General features: G+C 32.0%; 1 protein-coding gene across 11 annotated transcripts in view; it reads right to left on the bottom strand.

Moving 5' to 3' along the window:
* LOC118201413 (protein DOP1A) overlaps positions 1–24135 on the bottom strand; it is a 192319-nt gene that overhangs the window by 108852 nt on the left and 59332 nt on the right. For all 11 annotated transcript variants that reach the window (XM_085807652.1, XM_085807663.1, XM_085807656.1 and 8 more), the window contains 3 exons: positions 3222–3322; positions 1217–2708; positions 593–761 (listed from right to left, as the gene is read on the bottom strand). In XM_085807652.1, coding sequence (XP_085663778.1) covers positions 593–761; positions 1217–2708; positions 3222–3322 — 1762 coding nt within the window. The remainder of the gene's footprint in view (positions 1–592; positions 762–1216; positions 2709–3221; positions 3323–24135) is intronic.

The raw sequence follows: 24135 nt of genomic DNA, 5'->3' as shown, positions 1-24135 counted from the left end.
TGTGTAAGACACTGGAAGGGACCACAGAGTTTATTCGTTACATTCAGAGGTTTGTTATACACTGTGTTTGCCATAGTAAAAGTCTACTGCACTAAATAATTCAAAATATTATATAGATACGATAAAAATGTTACACTTGAACAGAGTTTTAATGAGACCATAGTATTTTTGTCACCATGGCTGGTGTTTACAAAAATATAATCATACACTGGCCCATTGGCCTTTTTTAAACAAACTGTATTAAAATACATTTTGATAAATGCATTTAAGTATCTTACTTAAATTATTAAAAGATGAATTTACATTTTTATGTGTTATGATTATATACTCCATTATTATTCCTTTCAGACTGAATAAACACATTTAACACATAAACATTTAACAATAGTCATACTTCATGGTTTTATGAGACACTGAATGTACACTAATGCCTCTAAAATAAAGATTAACACATTTAAAAAAACTGTCAGAACAAAGCATCCAAAAATGTTTCCTTTTTACACCATTAAAATACTTATTTACAAAAATGAATAATTTCTAATTACTAATATCATCACAAACAATCAAAGGATGCATTGTATTTATAACATACCAGGCTTATATTTTGATGAAGAAGCTTGAGCTCTTGGATTAACTTTTTTCTCTAAAACAGAATCAACAGTTTTTGATCCTACGGCATTTATGTCTTTTTCAGACCCATTTTGGGATAAAACAGTATCTTCAAGAACTATCAATGTTGCCATCAATCTCAATAAATGAACCTATAAGGAAGTTAACAAGAAACATTTTAAACTAATAATCATCAATGAATGCTGGGATAAATGAGTGCTGACTATCTGATTGCATTAAAGTTTAAAAATCAATTAACAGAAAAAGATATTTAACTTTTCTAATTTAATTCTTACAGATAATACTTTCATTCAATTATCAATCTATAAAATTATTAATATATTCTAATATTATTAAAAAATCAATTATGTTTAAAATTAATTACTCTGCCATCAAGCAATTGCAAAATCTACAACTACAAAATTGAAATAATAATAATTAAATAACAAAATATAATTAAGAAAAGCATAGGTTTCTAAAATTCAAAACAGTATTGGTGAAACCAAATAATGCACACATTTTAAAAAAAGAAATGTTTGAAACAAAATATATCAAATATAACTTTAGTCTTTTTTTAAAAATAATAATCATTAAGAAGACTGTGAACCTGATATGTGTCTTGGAAATCATTAGCCTGATAACTGTTGGACTTTCCAAGTCGCATAGGTCTCTCATTGAACTCAACTATAGTTTCTGTAAATGTAATATTTTGCTCCTCTTCTGTTGAATCTCTTGGTTGAGAATCATACACACTTGCTGCAAGGCAATGCAATAGAATTTTTTGCACTTTACTTCTGCTTAATAAATCACTCAAATAGGAGGCAAAAAATTTACCACTATCTTTAACAATCCCTACTAATTCTGAAAATACAAGAGTCAAAACTTCCATGCATAAAAGACGAACATTTCTGTTTCCTAGCACTTCTTCTTCAGTCAATCGAACTTGAGGCAAATTTGGATAATGACTCCTAATGTGATACAAACATGCAGCAACAATTACTTCAACATAAGTGTTACTTCTAAACATAGTAGTAGCTTCAGCTGTCAATTCTCCATGAAAATTATTGCCAAAAACTGATTTTCGATGACGTGCTAGTAATACCTGAAGTTGTTGACCTCTTAAACTCAAGGAGTTACTTACATTTGTAGTAGCCATACTACATAATGCAATTCTAGGATTAGTTAAAATTATTGCTTTCAAGGAATAGAGTGCATACAAAGTTTTCTGAGAATCGTATACCTGACAGTATAAAAGAATATATGTGTGCAAAGGATGACCGGTCATCTGTGGCTGTTCAGTGACTTTTTTGTGTGACTTATTCAAATCATTAATATTTGAAATAAAATCACTGCATTCATCATTAAAGCTGTAATCACCAGAAGAAAGAAATTCTTTCTCATTAGCTTCATTATTTGTTATCTGTGAAATAATGTCGTCTAAAACAGTTGTTACTATGCTTTCAATGCTCATTTCAGAACTACTAATTTCTTCACCTGTATCTTCATCAAATGAACTTTTCCTCACATTTCCTATGCGTTTAGCTTGAGATAAATCAGGTGTAAATGCCGTATAATCTAAGTGAGAATCGCTTCCAAGGGATGATAATGAGCCAAATGGATTGACAAAGACAGATATAGGTAATTTTAAATCTCGCTCATGAATAGAAGGCAATTCAAAATCTTGCAACATTGAGTTATGAGTCACAACTGTGGATCCTTTATTAGAATCATCATTTATCACAGAAGTCAGAGCTAAGATTTTTCTTTCAGGACTAGGCTGCTGAGATGATGGATGACTATCATCACTTATATGATAAATAACATGCCCGGAAATACTACTAATGGCATATACTTTAGCTTCCACATCTTCATGATGTTGATTATCTCTATCATCAGATAAGATGACTTTCCTGGGGCAATGAACACTAACATGCTGAACAGAAACTCTTGCAGAATCAGGATGAAGTAGGATTAGCAATATTGGTTCTAAAAACCTAGCAACATCACCACGTTGTAAGGAGTGATTGAGCCAAGCCTGAGATAGAGCTTTCTGGGGGCCAGTTTCTTTGCCAAGGTTATCCAGCATCAAAAATAAACACCTGTAAGAAAAGAATTCATAATTTAAAATAGTCTCCTAAATGATAATCTGTTTTAGATCTTTCACTGTGGTGTTAGGCTAAATATTTATATTCGCTGCCCATGGATATAAAAGTATCACATAAAAACCACGAGAATATCTCGCAAATGATTTTGAAAAACTTGTACACAACTAGGCATGCATTAGTAAAATTTTGTTTTATAATGGTAATAATACACTATTCCATATTACTTCAAATTTAATACTATTATACAATTAAATACAGCAAACGAATATCGTCAAAATATTTACTCCGGGGGGGGGGTTAATACACTCGCATTAAAATATATCTGAGCTTCAAAAGTAATTCTGCCATATTCATTTTTTAGAATTTAACTGAAATGTCACAAAACATAATTCTGTACTTTTTGAAATGCAATTAATTCTATTTTATGAATCTCCTTGATTTAGATCCTTTTGATAAAAAGTATTGTGAACAAAATTTTCCTCCACTATATTTAAATATAACACTTACCAATCAAAAACCCTAGTCATTGTAGAAGGTGTTGATTTCAAATTTAGGTCACGAGTAAGATGCCAAAGAATACTAAACTTCTTCTGTGCTTCAACTTGTTGCTTAAAATTAAAAAAAAAAAAAAAAATATATATATATATATATATAGCAGTCAGAATAATTGAAACAAAAATTCATAAATAAAGCTCACATTTTATGAAATACATATGTGTTTAGATTATTATGAATGCTAATTATTTCATGAACATTTACAAGGAAATATATCATTGTAGGAAATCAAAATTGTATAACACTAAAATAATAAGAATATATTTAGTTATAAAATAGTACAGCATGTAATTCACAAAACATTGAGCCTCTTATGAAAACAATAGTTAAAGGTTAACAAACTGATGACAACAGTAATGTACATAATTGGTGGATGTAGAAAGAAAATCTTGCCTGAAAATCGAGGTTACATATAGAAGGACATTAACATATAGGTAGTATTTTACATTAATTATAATACAGCAAATTTATATTAAGCAAAAAAACGAGCACCATACACAAGAAAACGAAATACATACATCGAAATTAAGAAAATATTTTAATCTTTGAAAAATATTAAAAATAATTTGTGGCTGTTAATAATGACACAATGCTTAGATCTCAAGGCCTGGTGTAGTTTATTGACTCATTATTTTGGATTAGACAGAATGAGTATGTATTTAAAATAGGTACAATTTTATATATTTTAACAAACATGTATATACGTAAAAAGCAAATTTGATTGTGGAGTTAGGTTTGGAGGCAACTTCCCCTTGATAAGTCTGTCTCCTGCCTGCTCAACAACTTATGCATTTAAAAAAAAAAAAAAAAAAAAAAGATTAATTTTAATTTGCTAAATTGGTGAATTTATTTTCATGGTTTGGTTTTGCACTTGATTTACTTACGCTATCTGAATTTAAATATTGTAGATTAGTTCGAAAATTAAATCTTTTATATGCTTGCACTTTTTTTAATTATTTTAACTTTAAATTTGCTTTTTAAGTATATACACGTTTGTTAAAATTTAAATTTTATTCCTTGCAGCAATGGCGCAAAGAATTAATTAAATTTATATTTAAATTCAATTTATACTTTTGATACAATGTTATATATATATATATATATATATTTTTTTAAGTTTTAAAAACATAAAATCAGAAAGAACAAAATTTTAAGCTTCATATTTTAATTTTTCTTAGCTTTCTTCAAAAATCAGATACACATCCATCATTTACAAATTTTTACAACTTTAATGCAACGATAGTAAGTTTCTCTGGAGGTAAAAAGTGACCAGAAGAAATTATTTTTACAGTGCGAACAAAAAATATTGAATAACTTAATTTTATATTTTAGTCGCATACTTAATTATTAAATAGATACACAAACTAATTGCATTTATTTGGTCTTTTCAATTTATTAATAAATAGAGCCCTAGCTAAAATATATCAGCTTATAGTTTACATAATATATCATAAATTGAAATTATCAAAACAAAGAATACAAAATGATGAAATACACTTTTCGCCTAAATAACTTTAAATGAAATGAAAAGCTGAATTATTAATTTATTTCATACAATATCTTATATAATTTGGATCAGTAATATCAACTAACAAGGAAGGTCTAAACTTGAGCTCTCAATTTTTCTGACCAAAATATATAAGAATCTAATCATTGAGAAATACGCAATAATAAACAAATAGCATTTAATATTCTATAAAGAGGTAATTAAAACATTGTAAAAAATAATATTTTGTTATACAGCACTGTTTCCTGGCTTTTAAGATTTAAAAAATCTGGGTTTGAAGATTTGGAAAACCGCTAAGCTGATCGATTCACGCAGTGGAAAGACAAAATGAATGAAAAGATAAACAGTGAAGGGAAGCATATTTAGGCTTTTATTAACTTAAAAGGTTTAATAAAACTGATGGAAATTTAGTCCTTGAGAAATCAGTTTAGAATACCTGCTGAGAGTTTCAGAGCTTCCTGTGTAATTTCTCTATCTACTACATCGTGTAGAGTGAATTAATGATGCCTCTTTACTTTATCTGTTATATTTTTTTTTTACGTCCTCTGCTTCGTTATGGTCAAAGACAATATCAGATGAGTTCCCAAGTAAAGTCAAGTGGAGACATTACTAAGAAAATTATTACTTCTGCAATGTCAGAACATGTTGTTTGTAGTTTGACTGTTTGCAATCAGCCTTCAGATTGCAACTTGTGTAGCAAACGCAAATGAAGACTCTCATCTTCGTCGGATCACCGCAGTTTCAACACTCATTTCTTTCCGTAACTCACGTAACAAATATAACGTGGCAAATATAAATCACTTTTCATTCTCCTTTTTTAACTAAGACCTTTCATGCAGAAATTGACTATATTTAACGATGTCTTTTTCTACAGTGACTCTTCGGTTTCTACCTATTCATCGGTAGACCACATGGTCATTAAATAAGCACCAGTGTTGCTGTAACATTATTTCCACTTCATGAAATTTTACAGATTATATGTAAAGTAAATCAACAGTTTCATAAAAGAAACTTGAATGTACAACTTTTTTTAATAATGTGGGAAATAGATAAACTAATTGACCAGGTAAAATGTGGGATTACTGTACAAATACGCTGTCCAACATTAGAAGATTTTAGTGCAGCTAAGACACATAAATGATCGGATGTTTAAGCACATAGTTCCAATTAATCGAGAGTTCTAACTGTGGGAAAGTTTAAAAGTCTGATCAAATGCAATTTTATTCCTCCTATGTGAGATTCCAAAAATCACATTAAGTCCTATTGTTTGATAGTGTAGTGGCTCGAGTTCATCAACATGCTTAAAATCATCTATCGTGAAAATGAGGTCAGGATCCTTGAACCCAAAAGTATTGGCTTGCCACTTCCGTAGATTGCTGCGAGTTAAATTAAAAAGTCAACATTGTTCAATGTTTTGAATCCTAGAGTTAGTGAGAACAAAAATGAACTCTTATTACAGCAAGCAGTGGTAGAAGTAAACGTCTCTGACGGAACGCTGGCTTAGAAAACTTGGCATGTAGTGATACATACTCTACATTCAAGTGAACTTTAACGTTTCATTCCAAGCTCAGATCCAAGACTGACTGTATGAACAATCAGAAGGCTCTTACATTATAATGAACTACCAGCCACATGACCCGCGACAAGTGTTCTGTTGACAGTCACTGCTCTCAAAGTCTGCCATAATGTATATCTATACAAAACTACAGGCCAGAACAGAGGACTTTCCTCTTCAATTTTATTTCAAGAGCGGTGATGGTTAGAAATTAATTTGGAGACTGCGTCGCCAGCGCTCTGAACAGAGAATTCTCAAGTCCCGTCACAGTGTCATACTAGCCCTATTATTGAAATAATTGTATGGAGTGGCATAATGTACAGCAGGTGGACCCCTCTACAGTCTTCTTTCCTTCTTACAATAAGACTTCTTACAATAAGAGTTCAACATAACGCTGACTTAACTGTAAAGTTAGTGATAAGGCCATTCCTACATACTGTCCCAGGAATCATTTTCGAGTATGACAAAAGAAGGTCACTTGTTACTCGTGTTACTGGAGGACCTTTTTTAATGGAAACTGATTTGCATCCACATTACACAGGGAGAAAACCACGAAAACGCCCATGAAACCAGCCCGTTCACCAGAAATCGCGCCTCAGACCAAACTACCAGTCTTCAGTGGCGTTTACCACTTGATTGGGCTTCTTAAACGTTTACAGCAAGCGGTAATACAACAACGAGACTTTCACTAACCTCCCTGTTAAGATTATATCCTATTTTTAACCCGGAAGCACGCGCGCTCACTTGAGTTACACGAGCGCGGTTCGTGTTTTATGAAGAAACAATTATTATTTTCAGAAAAAGTGTTACATCTATGCCAATACCACATTTTATAATCAAACTTAAAAAAACACGCACTAGAAAATCGTATTATACATTAGCATAGGAAGAAAATAGTATAACTTCACCCCGTATCGATTCTTTATTTTCTTTATCAGTACTATAGACACAGAGAAAAAAAAATGCAACAAGAAATGTTCAAAGCGCGATTGAACAAAGTGAAAAATACAAATACAAATATTTTTCATTTATTTTTAGTTTTCCTGCGCTTTTTCGCTGGGCAAACACTGTATTTTTATTTCTTTTTTTCCGTTCCGATTTCCCCCACCCAATAAAGCAATTTAAGTAATTCTCAATCTCGTTTTCAGAATCTGCATCAGTTTCTGAATCAGTCTCATGTGAATTAATAACTCATTATTACTTCCATCCTCATTTTTTTCAATACATTCTTCGCCAGTTGATACATCTAATAACTTTTGCAATATTTCTTATAAGATAAGTTATGCGACATGTTTACCACTTTCTATACTATCGCAAATCAATTATGTAATAGTAATACGAAAGGTGTGTGTGTGTGTGTGATTATGGCAAAGCCTCGAGGGCTATCTGCCTAAGAGGAGGGATGCCTTCGTGGAGGACTTTCTATGGGAAACTGGCTCGTATACACGTTACACATGGGGAAAACCACGAAAACACTCATGCAGCCAGCCCGTTCGCGGGATTCGAACCTCGGACCGAACTACCAGTGTTCAGCGACTTTACCGCTCGGCCGCTGGTGGGCAATAGTAATACGAATAGGCGCAATAAGTCTAAAAGACCCGATCCTGTCAAAATCCAGGCTCCGAATTAAAGCCCCGGCGAAACAACTTCGGAAACATAAAAAAGGTCGACCTCAAATATGACTATACTGGACTCGAACAACTTAGGTAAGATAGGCGTGCTTTAAGAAAGGTTTGTTTAATCGCGCGGGTCCACTGGACCCAGAACGGACGCTCGCGGGTTTTGACATAAAATTTGCATAAACCTCTGGTCTAAGCGAGTAACGTGACAAGCGAAGACAGTTAGGAAAGAAATTTACATAAGTTAAATGTTAGCAAAACTTAAATCATTAATGCCCCCGACTTGCCTTGCTACTGTGGCCTGTTATTATCTCCACATCTGCCACGTATTGAACTCATCTAGGATATCACTGGTCAGCTACTGCGAAAGGAAGAGCCCGCAACCAATACTTTATGTGCAACAAATACCTTACGTGCTTGCAAGATGGCAAAACATTCCTCGGACAATGATTATTGACTTCAATGATAACACACCAAAACATTGTAAGTGCATACATTTCCTCTCAAGGTGATCATATTTCATGCTGAGTAAATCGAGATAACCTGAATATTTTGTTTCAGTCTTTGATTATTTGCACATGATTAAGATGTCTAGCAAATCTGTGAATTTCAAATTTTTAATGGCTTTTTCGTTTTGGTGCTGCAATTTAATTTTGAGCACAAAATAAATTACTTTTTGTTCCTTCTTTTTTCTGTACTCAACGTAAAAACATTCTCTTTTCTGTAAAGTTATCAAATATTTCAACGATAGCCGAATTTTTTCCCCAGGAGACATCTTTCGCCCCCAAATGCAAATATATTATTAATGTGAAAATGTTGCCATGATTTTTACAACATTGATTATAGTTTTTACGGCCTGTTTTCAAGAATTATGATACGAGTATGTACATTTTTATAGACACATAATGAGCAACTACAGCCCTAAAGAACTGGTTTGGAATTTTCCTCTAATTATTTTATCATTTACTTGATCGGTATTATACAGGGTGTCCCATAAATGTAGCGACAAACTTCTGGAGGAGGTAGAGCACGTCATAAGGATTAAGAATTGCATAGAAACCCATGCCCGGAAGCAGGGCCGGGACAAGAGTGAGTCAAGTGAGGCACTTGCCTCGGGTGTATCACTAGATGGGGCGCCAAACTGGCCATACGAATTCGAAATCGCTTTAATTATATTTTAAATTTGTCAGTTATTATTAGAGGAAAAAAGCTTTAGCAAAATAAAATTAAAAAAACAATAGAATTGCAAGAAACTTTGGAAATTAATGCAATGTGCATTTCGATGTTATTTCTTATTTATCAAAAAAGAACTTTTTAACATTTTCATTTGAAAGTTATAAATAATTGGCTATATTATTTTTCTGAATTTATAAAGCTACGATTAAAAAATACTTTAAGAATTATGGTATAATTATGCTATAAGAATTATGATATTTTGTGATTTAATAAATTTACTTTTGTTTAATACATATAGGCGCGCGCGTTTACCTTTTTGCCTCAGGTGAAAAAGTATCATGGCACGGCTCTGCCCGGAAGTGCCAGCGGTAAGTGATAGCGGAGGTAGAAGATGGGAAAGGAAATTAGAGAGTGATTAATTTGAAACATTTTATTGGACATGGATACAGATGGTGTACGACAGCTTGAATGTCACAGCAGATGCTCGACATTTGCTCGATCAGACGCCAAACATGCCTGACACCGATGGACATTGCCGGACATGTTCAAATACACCGGCAGTTTCTTTGATTGTAGTAGCTGCGTTTTCGAGTCTTGCCACGAGATCCATTTCAGACACAACAGTAGTGTGATACACCACACTTTTGATGGCTCCCCAGAAAAGGAAATTAGGCAATTCCTAATCAATCCTAGGCAATTCCTAATCCTTATGATGTGCCCTATATCCCCCCCAAAAGTTTATCGCAACATTTACGGGACGCATATTTCACAAGTGCACATCTGTGTAGCCACCGAGGGAGTGGCTTCTAGGATGAACCAATGGGCATCCAGTAATATTTCTGTCATGTCACACGACCTTTCGCGTGCTTTAAGATTTAAGCAAGATGGTTGAAAATATTCTGCCACGCAATTTTCTGTACAAAATAATTAAAGCATTGTCTCATTTCTTCTGAAAATTTTCATTGCAGAGTTAGATCAAATATAAGCAATTGTGAAGATTTCACTACCTGATTAAAAGAATTTGAAATAAATACAAACACATGTTGGATACTCCGCAAAAATATCCATGTGAAATATTACTTAATAAAATGAAGAAAGAAATATGCGATAAACATCTGAGCACAAATGCTACCTTTACATATAAAACTACGCATAAGAGAAAAATTATTTACACCAGTTATATGTGTAAATAGAAGTCAGCACGTTTTCTGCAGTCTATATGAAAAAGATGTCCTGTAATAATAGCCAGCACAGAATTTTATTCAAAGTGAACTTTACTAATTTGCATTCGTATACATTTAGTGTGTTAAATTAATAACTACTTTCTCTTAAATGTACTGTCTACACAAGAGATACTCATCAAACAGAATAAATTTATCTTATTCACAACGAATATATTCAATTTATTAACATATAAATTTTAATGTTAGCAATGGATATAATCAGATCATACATAATATATATTCTGAATCTTACACTTTAAAAACAAAAAGAATGCAAGCACTGAAATAAGAAAACACTAGATTCATTGTAATACTGGGCCCACCAGCGGCCGAGCGGTAAAGTCGCTGAACACTGGTAGTTCGGTCCGAGGTTCGAATCCCGCGAACGAGCTGGCTGCATGGGCGTTTTCGTGGTTTTGCCCATGTGTAACGTGTATACGAGCCAGTTTTCCCTCAGAAAGTCCTCCACGAAGGCATCCCTCCCCTTAGGCAGATAGCCCTAGTGTGCTTTGCCATAATTAAATACACCACTACACCATTGTAATACTTACAGTCCTTCTCAGCTCAATTAAAAAAAAAAAAAAAAAAAAACTATACACTTAAATTCTCTTAATCCACAGGTGTTAGTAAATGCATAATATTCGAGGCTAACTGTACCTTGAGTCATTTTCTCGATGTAAAGAGTGATAATACGCCGTTAACATCAATCCAAATATTAATGCGTAATAAAAATCGCGAAAGTGAAATGTCAACGATTAATTAAACTCATAAAACGAAAGCACTACGAGATTTTCTACTATTACGCCATACATTTATAACTACGAAACAAATACAAATTAAAACACAAACAACATACGCTCACATGCACGAAGATTAAGCGTCACAAAAGCAATAGAAGCTCATTGCTCCATTTTCAAAACCCCTCCCTCAGTGGCTACGCTGATGTGCACTTGTGAAATATGCTTACGGGACACCCTGTAAATTTAATTCTAATTAATATCACTTACTTTATTATTAGACAGTAAATCTCATTTAGCTCTTTTACAAACACCTAATTTAAAACTGATTGCTTAAAATTCACTAACTTACTATCATTTGCAAGAGCAATTCAAAAGAAATTTAGTCCAGGACTGTAAGAACGTTGTATGAATTCTTTATATGAAAAATACCTCAGATTAGTAATGCTACGTTTTAATTTTTTAAGCAGAAAAATCGCTCACTCTAATTTGACAATTTTCTATTATGATAAGCCTCATCTCTAAAACCTAACAGATACACATTATTAATTAACTGAGATTCAAAATGCTAAAACTAAATAAATCTAACACAGCATCTTCTGTGTAGAGCGAGCATGTCGATTATTTTGATCTGTCATTGCACTTGCGGCAACAGCAGTTGTCTCTTCGAAATCATTTCAATAAAATGTACCAATTTTAAAATTCAGTTCGAATGCCTATGCTTAATGACCGCTGCGCTTTTACTCTAAACAAGAAACTTTTGTATATTTACTTTTTGCTTATACGTGCTCTCGTTGTTAGAAGAATATAACCTGGTAAATTTAAAACCCCAGTCTATACAGCGATATGAAATTCCGTCCTGGTAAGACACAAAAATTTAGCTTCAAAATGCTTTCCAGTTCTTTGGCAAGAGACGTATTAATAATGGTGTATAAAGGGACTGCTTTCTTATGAGGCGACACAAATACAACAGCTACATTTCTGTAACGGTTTCTGTAACCAAGGACGGTGATTATGTCACATTAGCTTTCATATGCGGAAATAAAATAAAGTTTCAAACTGCAACGTGTTTATTTTGAATATAAAAAGAATTTTTCTAGCCCTATCATATGTACCTAAAGAATCTAAGAAAAAGTACATAATCCACATGGACTCATTAAGTGCTCTCAAGTCACTCAAATGCATTTCTAATGATAATAATTCTTTACCTGATGAAGTACTGACTTTAAGTAAGATCCTCAGAGATCATGGATACAAAGAACGCAGTGGCGGCCTTTCGTGATATAATTTGGGAGTGCGAGTTTTGCAGTCAGAATTTGACAACAATAAGGAATGAATTTAATGTTTGTAAACGCGCTTGCGTATGTGTATGTTGGGGGAGGGAGAGATTTCAACAGTGAAAATGATAGCTAACACAACTGAATTAATTTTGTGATTTTTAAAACAAAAAATTACCGAACTACAACCACTGTTGCCAAAGGAGGTCAAGTGGGGAGACGGAATTGCAATTTCCTGGCTCTTGTGCATATTTCCTGATGGCTTTACATCACAGAAACAAACACTTTTTTTTTAGAATTAAAAATATACATATTACCTTCTGTTGGAGTCTTAAGCGTCGGTTGCCAGATTGTGGAAGAAACGAAAAACTTGTTACAATATAAGGTATTTATAGATCAGATCCATCTAGACGTACTACAGAAAGTACAGATCTGCGCATGCGGAATAGAAGCGGTGGCGGCTCCACACTCGACTATTATGACCACTTTGTGAAATGTGCACGGACTTTTGGATGCTCCAATACCTGGGAGAACAATTTTCCGCCGTTTATATGAAAGTGTATTGCACACAAACCGCCCTTCGTGAAGATTGCCATTAACACCAAATCATCGACACGAAAGACTGCGATGGTGTTGTCAACGAGCCACTTGGACATCTGAATGGCACAATGCGGTTCAGCGACGAATCTCAGTTTTATTTGCCTGATGATAGTCACCGTTTAAGTCTGGAGGCGTCGGGGAGATAACGCCAATCCGACTACTTCTGCTGAATGCACCGTTCATCAACGTGGCGTAATGGTTTTGGGTGCCATCAATCACGACAGCAGGTAACCCCTGTTACACATCACAGCCACACCGACAGCACGGCAATACGTTCATTAGGCAGCCGTTAGTGCTTCAGCGGTTGCAAAATAGTATTTTCCAGCAGGGCAATCCGACACCGCACACGGTATTCGTTAGGCGACAAGCCTTGCAGCATGGCCCATTGCTTTCTTGGCCTGCGATATCCCACGATCTTTCGTAGATCGAGCATATCTGGGACGTCATTGGTCGTCGTTTGCTTGCTCTTTGCCAGCAGTCATTGGAGAACGAACTTCAGGGGAAGGTTCAGAGCATATGGAATTCCATCCCTCAGGACACTTTCTGCACACTAAGTGAATCTGTACTTGTAAGGCTTCACCTAGCATCGCCGCGAGATATGGTAATTCATCTTATTGATTCCCTGTATATTTCAGCACTGTTATAAATATGTGTTTCAATAAATAACATCCTTCCCCCAGTCTATATGCATGTTCTGTCTGTGTACCACTTGACATCACATTTTACCCAATCATTCAAGGTGTTGTATTTTCTATGTGGGCAGTGTATTAATAACATATAGATCCACCGTTTGCATCAATCACAACATGCACTAATCTAGGAAGACTTTCTATCGGTTTTTAATATATTTCCACAGGAATTACTTTTCATTCAGCCATCACAGCTGCAGTAAGTCCAGCGGTTCGGCTGAGGGTGTACTTTGCTTTCCAGTTCTTACCTTCGGTGCTCAATAGAGCTATGTTCATGGGTCAGTAAAGGCAAGTCCAGTTCTTTAAAACTCATCTCACTCTTCTGAAGATTGCGAAAAGAGAACAATTATTTTGTTGACACAGGGACAATGCAAAGGTGTCAAAAATAACAAGACACATATTCAACGTTCTTCCTTTTAGCCGCGTGAACTAAAAGGAGTCACAGCAAACCATGAGAAACATTCCCAAACCTCGATGCTTCCAACATCAAATAATTCGACAGTCTGTGCAATACACTTGGACATAAGACGCTTGCCAAATATAGATGCTTTTATCTGCTAGATCGAGAAGCGAAATTCTTCACTCCAAAAAAATGGCTTTCTCCGCTCTACAATTCAATGATGCGGTGAGAGTTTTGCACCATTGCAATCGACATATGTCACTGGCCGCCTTAATGTTGGGCTTGTGAATGGCGGCATGACACTCAAAACACCTGTTTTTAAGCTCTCGACGATCAACCCTGGAGCTAGCAACGACGAAAGACATTCTTAATACTCACGACTGATCGTTGCCATGGGGATTATGATTTTTCTCCACTACTTTCTTCAGCGCTCTACAGCAGGTATTAAATTTATGCTGCTTACCATTTCGTTTGCGTGCCCTTTCACATCCTAGACCTCTAAATTTTATAATGATATCAATTACAGTTGACAGTACACTGCGAAAAAAAAGGGGGGAGACAGTTCTATATCTCACATTCTACCGGGCCGATTTACAAAATTCAAATTGCCTTTTTCATGTCTCGAAAGTGCAACTTGGAATATATATAAGATTTACCTATACCATTGTTCTAACATAGGTATTCTGACACAAAATCGGACTTTTTCTGAAATAACATACCATTTTTTTTCCATATTTCGATTCTACAACTTGGATTATGCCTAGATATTAGATTTTGTAAAATTTGGTGCGAAATTTACGGAGACATTCAAAAATTTATCTTGGCACAATTCTTTCAGTTTGTGCCAAGAATAATTCACTTGGCGAACTTCTTAATATATGGCAACCTATTTTTCTTTCCCTTCCATTATGCCGCAGCGGAAAAAAAGGAACCTCGTTCCTACATTTTTACATTGTGAATGAGCGGAAAAATGTCACATCGTTCCGACTTTCAAATAATTTTAACAAGGTGTCTACGCCACATTTGATGTTTTATCACTTTCAACAAATAATCCACAATTCAAAACACGCCAATATATAAATTCACCTATATCTTCGGAAGTTTTGAATAAAAAACTGTAATTTTTTGCAGATATGCGTAGAAATACGTCTACTTTAAGATGATGGTAAAAATTTTATAGTTTATAATTCAAAAATTTTTTTGAAAAATATACAAAAATTATTTTAAAATGCAAATTTTAAAAATAAATTATAAAAAATGGGTGAATTTTATTTGGAATGAACTTGAATTTCGAAATATGAAAGGAAGAATAAAATAAGTTAAAAACTACTCGTGCGATTTTTAAAGAACCTAGTAGTTTGGCGTAATTTGAGTCGTAGAATCGGAATATGGAAAAAAACTGGCATGTCATTTCAGAAAAAGTCCGATTTTGTGTCAAAGTACATGTATCAGAAGAATGTTAGAAGAATGCTATATATAAATCTAATACATATCCTAAATCGCGCTTTCGAGACATGAAAAACGCTAGTTGAATTTCGTCAATCGACCCAGTAGAACGGGAGATATAGAACTGTCTTTTTTTTTTTTTTTTTTTTTTTTCTCTCTTCCGCAGTTTACATAGCAAGACTCATATTTCACGAACCGATCTGATGTAATGATGCACTGTAAAAAAAAGGTCGCTCTTTACAGGCAAAAGTTTTGTAAAGTTACAGAAATTAAAATGTTACATGAGAATTTCCTGTAACGTAAACAGTCTGAAATGAATTAGTGCCGTATGCAGACGATTTAAGAATACACTTACAAGCAAAGACTAAGGTTTCAGTTTCGCGCGCATGAATCAGGTGACCGATTGGAAAGTGGGGGGGGGATATCCCCCCCACTATATATATTGAAAAGTATTTTATATACTATCTATATATATTATCTATATATAATATCTATATATATTGATAAGTTATATATATTGATAAGTATTTTAACGTTTAGCCCTAGCTACACTATTAAATATTAATGTCCGTAATATGTATTCTATTTAAGATGCTCGTAATATGTGTTCTATTCTCTATACTCAACCAAAGAATATGTATTCTATAGATATTCTTTGGTCTAACGCAGAGTGATTTGTATTAGAACGATTATCTAGCAAATACATGCACTCTCTGCGGTTGACCTTTAGATTATGGTAACTTGGCGATTTTTTGGCGAAAATTTGGCGACTAACTCTCCTACAGCAACCCTCTATTTTTTTTTTCCCGCCGCCATTTTGTCTTCACGAAGTAAAGACATGTTTCTTTTCTTTTTATCTACTGAACACTTCTTCCAACAATCTACTAGCCGAATTACACTTATGCTAGAAATTTTATCTAACAAAACTGCTTAATCATGACAAATATTCACTGCAAAATTGGGAAAAAGTGCACAATACCATACTCCTTACGCGTTTTTCAAAATAACGCATACACATGAACCATGTACACGTCGACTTATTTTTACTTAAAAAAAATCCCAGAATTACACAAAAATGGCATTGCGCACACTCTTCACTATATCCATGTACACTGCTATTTTCTCATAAATTAGAAAAATTTCACGAAAATACATGACAATTTTCTGAATCTTTAAACCCGGTAAAAAGAACATACAGTCAAAAGTCGTTAATCCGGACTCGTCGGGACTTCGGCGATTCCGGATTATCGATTTTTCCGGATTATAGATCATCAGTTTAAATCTCGTAAGATGGCATGCAGAAATTCTAAAATTAAAAATATGAAACCTTAATTTATGAAATAAAGAACAATTATAATCTAAAGGGTATCAAAATTTACAAAAAAAAAAAAAGCTTAATATTTATTTGTTTACTTTATTAAACATTTCTTTCAATGTAAGTTGTTTTAAGTTGCTTCATTTTATGTGATAATACTTTCTCTTTAATTCTATAAACAGGTACAATTTCTTATTCAGTTACAAAGTTCCGCTGTTCAAGTCCCGTTAATTGCTGTGCCGAGAATACCGACTAACTTGTCAATCGAAATTTTTTCGTTTTCACTAACCTCTCTGTCACATTCTCCATGTTTTTATCCAATTTTTGCAGCAATTCCACTTTTTGTTTGTTGGACATCGAAACATACTTTCGTTTTGTAGATCCTTTGGAAGTTCCAGCATCGGAAATTCTGCTGTTCAAGGCCTCTAATTGCTGTGTTGAGAATACCGACTAATTTGTCAATCGAAATGTTTTCGTTTTCAATAACCTCTGGGTCACTTTCTTCACTATCGGAAGCGAATTATAATGACGAGGAACTTGATTTAAATCATATCAAAGACGGAGTACATCGAAATGAAATACTACACTTAGTACGGAATTATAAACCAAATAAAATAAAAACATCTGCCCTGAAGATAAGGATAGTGCTGAGAGATCAACTTCCAATCCGCGGCGTGAAATTGATAAACAAATTTCGGATTTCAAAACATACTTTCGCTTTGTAGGTACAAATTACATATTAGTAAATATATATCGGAAATTCTAGTTGACATAATCTTTCTAATCTATCATAATCTAATAATGACGTTTCTGCCCCCCCCCTCTGCCGCAGAGCAGCGTGAAATTGATAAACAGATTTCGGATTTCAAAACATACTTTCGCTTTGTAGTAAATATATATCGGAAATTCTATTTGACATAATCGAAAGTTCAAGCTTACTTTTATAAAATTGCTCTAACAGTCTGCAAAAAATAATAAGCCGGATCCAATTCGAAGATTAAGGAACAACGCAATCTGCAACATTAACTGAATTAGATAACTTTAGCTTAGCGTGTTACACATTAAACGTGCATGCGCACAAACAAATTCGCAGCCGTAAGAGTCTTACGCGCTCTCGTAAACGCCTGTGCGCATGCGTGAACGCCGCGCATGCGCAGAAAGTTTGTAGCTTTGAGGTCCGGATTATGGGTGTCCGAATTAACGACTTTTGACTGTATATGAAATTACCTGATCGCGAAAAAGTATATACCCTTTCCAAATATGAACATTTCCACGTATAAAATAAATAAAATATCCAAAAACTTTTACCTCTAAATTATCTACTTTATTATAAACGTCACCAACGAATTCATACCGCAAACATTACAAATACTTAGTGTCAAATATTTAAATTATTTCCATGCACGTTTACTTCAACTAAAACGCATACCAAATTCCTACAAACATAAAATTCACAAAATAACTATCATTTAATTAAAATATAATTAAATTCAAAAACACTACTTAAAATATAAATAAGCACATACATTAAATTAATAAAAATTAGCTTACAATCCTAATTACTTTAAACTAAATCATTGCTAATAACAATTTTCCCAATAATACCAAATTACTTTACTTCCACCTTACATTTAGAACAGTGCATAAAAATAATATCCTCAAATAATTAAAAATACTAACTTACCTAATCTTCTTCAGAATCTTGCTTACGTGGTGGATACACTTTTATTATGTATTCAATAAAATTATTGAACGATTTTTTTCTGCGAATTTTTCCTCCACACTTCCTCCGCTAAATAAAAAGCAAATTCTCTTTATCACACTGCCTCGGAATGGCGCTTTTTATAGCACTCCACGTGCCCTCTATTGTATTGGTATGTGCACCTGTTTCCGGATCTTTAAAATAATATTTGTGGTTCACAGCAAGATGTTTAAAACTTTCATCTTCCAAACATTCATACGATTTTTCACTTTAGACAGCTCCATACAATCCCAAAATTATTCAACCCTACTTCACACAACACACAATGAAGCTTAATAAAAAATAATATAAAGAGCCACAGATATTTTTCCAAATTCCCCCCTTTTCCGATTAAAGAACCGTAATTCGTCCATTAATATCACATGACATATCCCATGATCTCTCATTTCCCTCACACAAAATAATGCGTAATCGGAACTGAGTACTGCTCACATTATTACCAAAGTCCCAGGTAGTAACCTTTATCGCCTCCAAAATGTCGCCAAACTACCAGTTACCATATTCTAAAGATCAGCCCTATCTGCATTTAATATAGTGTAAAATATTTATTCTAAATCTAGATCTAATAATAATAATTGTGATTATGAATTCAATAAATTAAGCTTTTAATTGACCGTTTTATTTATAACCAGTATTTTTTATATAACCAGCAGTAATTAATTGAAACAGTGATATCGTATTAATTTCGTTTGACAATTTTATGATTCTAAAATGAAAAATTACATTTGATTAACTCGCATGATATGATATTGTATGATAATTTTTGTAATGTTTTGTTTTACTAACTAGGTGCAACTTCGTTATTCCATATATTTTAGTATATTAATATCGACAGGGAAAAGTGAAAACAACCTAAAATATTTTTTTTAGCAATATGTTAAACTAATTGTAAACAAAAACAACATATTGCTCTCTATTCGCAAAAATATCATGTAATTAATATTTTCTAAATTAAAAGTTTTATTATACTCTGGAACTGCCATTGCATATTTATAATGTGTTTAACATATACTATAAACATGTAATATGATATGTAAATCATAAAATAAGTTCTTTTAAAAAACAAATGGTGACTATATGTGGAATTTAAATCCATTCTGTATGTGTATGTCTGTATTAAAAATTAATTGATAATAATATTTTTAATAAAATATTAATTTTAGAATTAACAATATAAATATACATAAATACAATCTCAATACAAGCCACTTTTCCTTACAAATCCCTTCATAATTGCATATGTCTCTTTAGGAAAATAGATTTACATGCTTTGCCATGTTCCATCAAACCAAACAATACAAATATGCAGCAAATTTTGCTTTAAGTTAATGCAGGAAATAAAATTCTATGCATTTGTAAGCTACATTAGTTCACTTATAGCTTGGAATTTAGTTATCCAATCATTTGCTAGTCAAAATTAATATAGAATGCAAATATCTTTTAAATAAAATAAAATTAGGAGGGTCTGATTTTTAGACATATACATGAAGATTGATTTTTAAAAATTATTTTAGATTAGCCAAATTGATTTCACATTTAAGTAAGTATTTGTGACTTTCAATAGCATCTTTGTCAGAAGTCTTAATTTCAGTTGTAGAGTCATTAGGCTATTTTGAAGCAGGTGACATGAAAAATGACCAATGCCCTCGTCGGGACATAAACCTAGACTTCTCGAATACGCGCCGAGTGTGCTATCGTTTCACCACAAAGGCATGGTGGAAGGAGGGAGAAAATACGTTATAGTATAATAACTGAAGGTAATTTTTCTTGTTAGCGAAATGAAAAAGCATGAAAGACCTGAAGTGTATTTATAATTTAAGCAAGTTGCAGGTTCAGAATGTCCGGTGGTCCAGAACGTCCGGAATGTTCCAAGGGACCCTTTTTTTAAATATTTATTAAAAAAATATTTAAGCATAAAATTTTCAAACTTTGCAGATGTAGAATATCATGCTTAATTTATTAATTAATTTCATAGTATTTTGCATGACACTAGTAATAATTATTAGTTAAATTTTATGTAGTTTCTGATCTGTGTTTTTAATATTAATTTTATATATTAAATTCAGATGTTCTGTTTGGTAAAGTACAAATTCTGCAAAATTTCAAAAAGTACCAAAAATGTAGTGTGAAATTTTTTTTAAAGCCAAAGACAAATTTCTGTGAAAAATTCTAAATCTAAATACAAAACGGAAGAATAAATTTGACAATTATCAGATAAATAAAAAATGTTGGTAATTTTTGCAAGTTTGTAGAAGAATTTTTATACTTTTCTGAATGAAATATACTATTTTTTTATTAATATTAATTACTACAACTAAATTACTGCAACTTAAATAGATAATTTGGCTTAAAATTTATTTGAACTTAATTTTATAATTTATTTTAATCGAATATATTTCATACACCTCAAGTATAAAAATAAACTTAATTCTCATCCTATTTATCGATACAATGTTTTTAAAGAAAAATGCCATTTGTTTTCCTTAGGTGTTTTTCATGAAGATATATGTCTATATATATGGAGAGGTATTACCATGTTTATTCACAGATTTCCCCCTTTTTTTATTAATTTTATAGTAGGAAAATCGAGAGGGGAAAACTATTCTATTCATTTAATTTTGAAGGATGAAGAATATACCAATTGAAACGTATTCAAGGATAAAATATTGGTAACTAATTATTTATTTAAAAGAAACCTACTTTACAATAAGAATGCATTGTAATATTAATATTTCAATATCTAATAAGATAATTTCATTCCTGCTTCTATTGTTTTTAAGTCATCACCATTCAGTCTGTTTTACCCCATGCAATGATTTTCCAAACTTTTAAAATGCATTCGTCTACATAGTGATTGTTTTTGTCATGTTAAAAAAGAAACTTTTGCTTACTACCTGCAAAGGCCATGCTGAAGCTTTCCTATCTAAGTGTTGGACTTTATGCCAGCCTAATGCAAGAAATGACCCATTAAAGTGAAGCAAACATCAATCGATAGTCACTCTGCAATTTTGCCACGTCAGCTGTATAGTCAAATTCTCTAATTATTTATGTTAGAGTTGAGGCTTAAGTAGTAGCAAAGATGATTGCAAAAATGGGAGAAATTCGAGTTATAGAGAAGTAGAAATGAGATAATTTATTAAATGTCGTAATTACGTGGATTCTTATTGAAATGTAGCTTTCTTTTAAAGAAATAAAATTATGATAGTTACTAGTAGTTTACCCATGATTATTTTGCATTTATGTTCTTACTTCACTGTGTCTTTTGGAAGTTAAAATTGTCTCATTTTCCCCTCTCCATTTCAAATGATAAAATTAGTTTAAAAAAATAGGGAATACGGCATGAAGAATATTAGATACCCCCATTTTCTTGAAGCTGTTCACTGTTATTGTTTTATTAATCATGGCCCATGCACCCAAAATCTAAGGCAAATTAGTTATTAAGATGGAAATGACAACTACATGAATGAATGTTTTAAAATTTAGGGAAACTCACTGTATGGATGGAAGGAAGGCGAAAAAATTACGTAAATAATTTTCAAAATTTCAGAAGCCTGTGCTAAAAGAAAGCTAGGAAGAACTAAGTGAGCTAATATGTTACTTAGGGACTGAGATTCAGTGATTCATTTGGCAGAAATCTCTAATATTGTTTTAGAAATCTAAAGGTAATTGACAATTTAAAATTTTTGTGCTGGAATTTTTTTTTAAATAAGTATACTATATATATTACATTTACCATCTGTAATGGCTTCCTTTATGAAAGAATTTGCATATTTGCTATTTTTTTATAATGAACCTTCTCTAAGCTTCAAGATTCCTGACAATTTCAATAAAAGTGGGCATGCTAGAAAAAAAGTTATGTCTACTAAGTTATGCTTAGTTATTTTGTGCGAAATACTATAATCATTTTAAGAAGTTATTGAGGCAGCTAGACGCAATGAGACAGTTCACTGTAATTCAATTGTTTTAATAATATTAATTAGTTAAGATAAGTTATTATAAAGACATGTAAAAAATTTTTATATTGCAGATGTTTAAAACATCTATTAAAATCATTTTTATAAACATTTTAAGAGCATGATTTATTTATTTATTTTTTTTCAGGAGACATGCTTTATATGCACAAAGAGAGAAGAACCGTTCTTTCATTTTTTGATCTACTCAAGAGACAAGATTATTTTTAAATTAGTTTTTTTTCTTTTTCAGATTTTAAAGTTTATGAATTAAATTATATGTTATTTTGAATTAAATAATAAATTTATTATGAATTTAATAAATCATTTATTATTAAATTAATTTATTACTATTATAAAAATAATAAATTATTGTTATTTTTGTATCTTTATTATTAGCCTATTATTTGCTTCACAATATTACTAGTAAAATTCTTTTGCAATAAAGTTATAAATTGAATAAACTTCTCAATTAACATGCTGTACTGAATAAATATGGCCTAAAGTTCATTTTCTGTTGTCACATGTATATTTCACAATTTTGTATGCAAATCTCAAAATTTATAATAATTGTGAATAATTTTTTAATATCACTTTCTAAATGATATTATTTTTGAATTAAAATGAATCTTTTAATAATTTGACCGTAAGAAAACAATGTCACATTTATGCTTTACATTAAATCATACTTATCTGTAATTATGCTAAGATTTTATAAAAAAAATTTTTGAATATTATTAGAAAATAACACTAAATTAAATTAAAAAATAAATTATTGTCTTGTCTTAACATTTAAAAATATTTATATGTTTTTATAAAACAAGATCAGAAGCAGGTAATGAACAAGATGGAAAGGCAAAGTTTTTAACACTTTTGGAAACTATATAGCACTGATTATGCAGTAGGTTGTAGGTGTTGAAAACTATGAATTTACGAATTTATATAAAATTTTGTGATGCTTATTGTGTGCTTTAAATTTGGTTAACATGGAATTTCATAATGCAAGAAATGAGACGTTGTAGCAGTTTAAAGTTTGAAAGATGATAATGTCTTTTTTTAACATAGAAAGAATATGAGGCAACTTTTAAAAAAAGATGATTATGAAAAATTAAAAATCAATTCTTGTGTAGCATGAAATATAAAAATAGTATTTCTTTTTTAAAGTGGCTTTTACATTCAGTGGTCAGAATTGGCAAACTTAACCTCACAATCTTTAATCTGCAATTTCAGATGCAAAGGATTTAAATTTAGTTGCTCTATAGCAAATATGTATAACATGTATCTGCATATGAGTTGGAAAACGAAAAGGTTTTTAATCTATGAAAACTGAATTTTTTAAATTTTATTTTACAAGTTTTTAACCTGTTAACAAAGAAGATTATTACCAGTAATGGAAAAAAGCCATCATTATAGACAAAACATCTATTATCTTTACAGATATATATCCTTTAGTATTTCAGTTGTAACAAATATATTCAACATATATAATTACATAATGTGTTATAAGAAGCAATAAATTTCTAACTTATACAGATACATAGTTTAGGATATTACATACGAAAAGTATGTTGTACTGACATAATTACTTCGTGAAATAATACAAACAAATA

Source organism: Stegodyphus dumicola, chromosome X1 (assembly GCF_044657685.1).
Source record: "Stegodyphus dumicola isolate Sdum_Otavi_A_Nest chromosome X1, ASM4465768v1".
NCBI classification, from domain to species: domain Eukaryota; kingdom Metazoa; phylum Arthropoda; class Arachnida; order Araneae; family Eresidae; genus Stegodyphus; species Stegodyphus dumicola.
The sequence above is the reverse complement of the archived record's forward strand: the minus strand, read 5'-3'. Positions and strand labels throughout refer to the sequence as shown.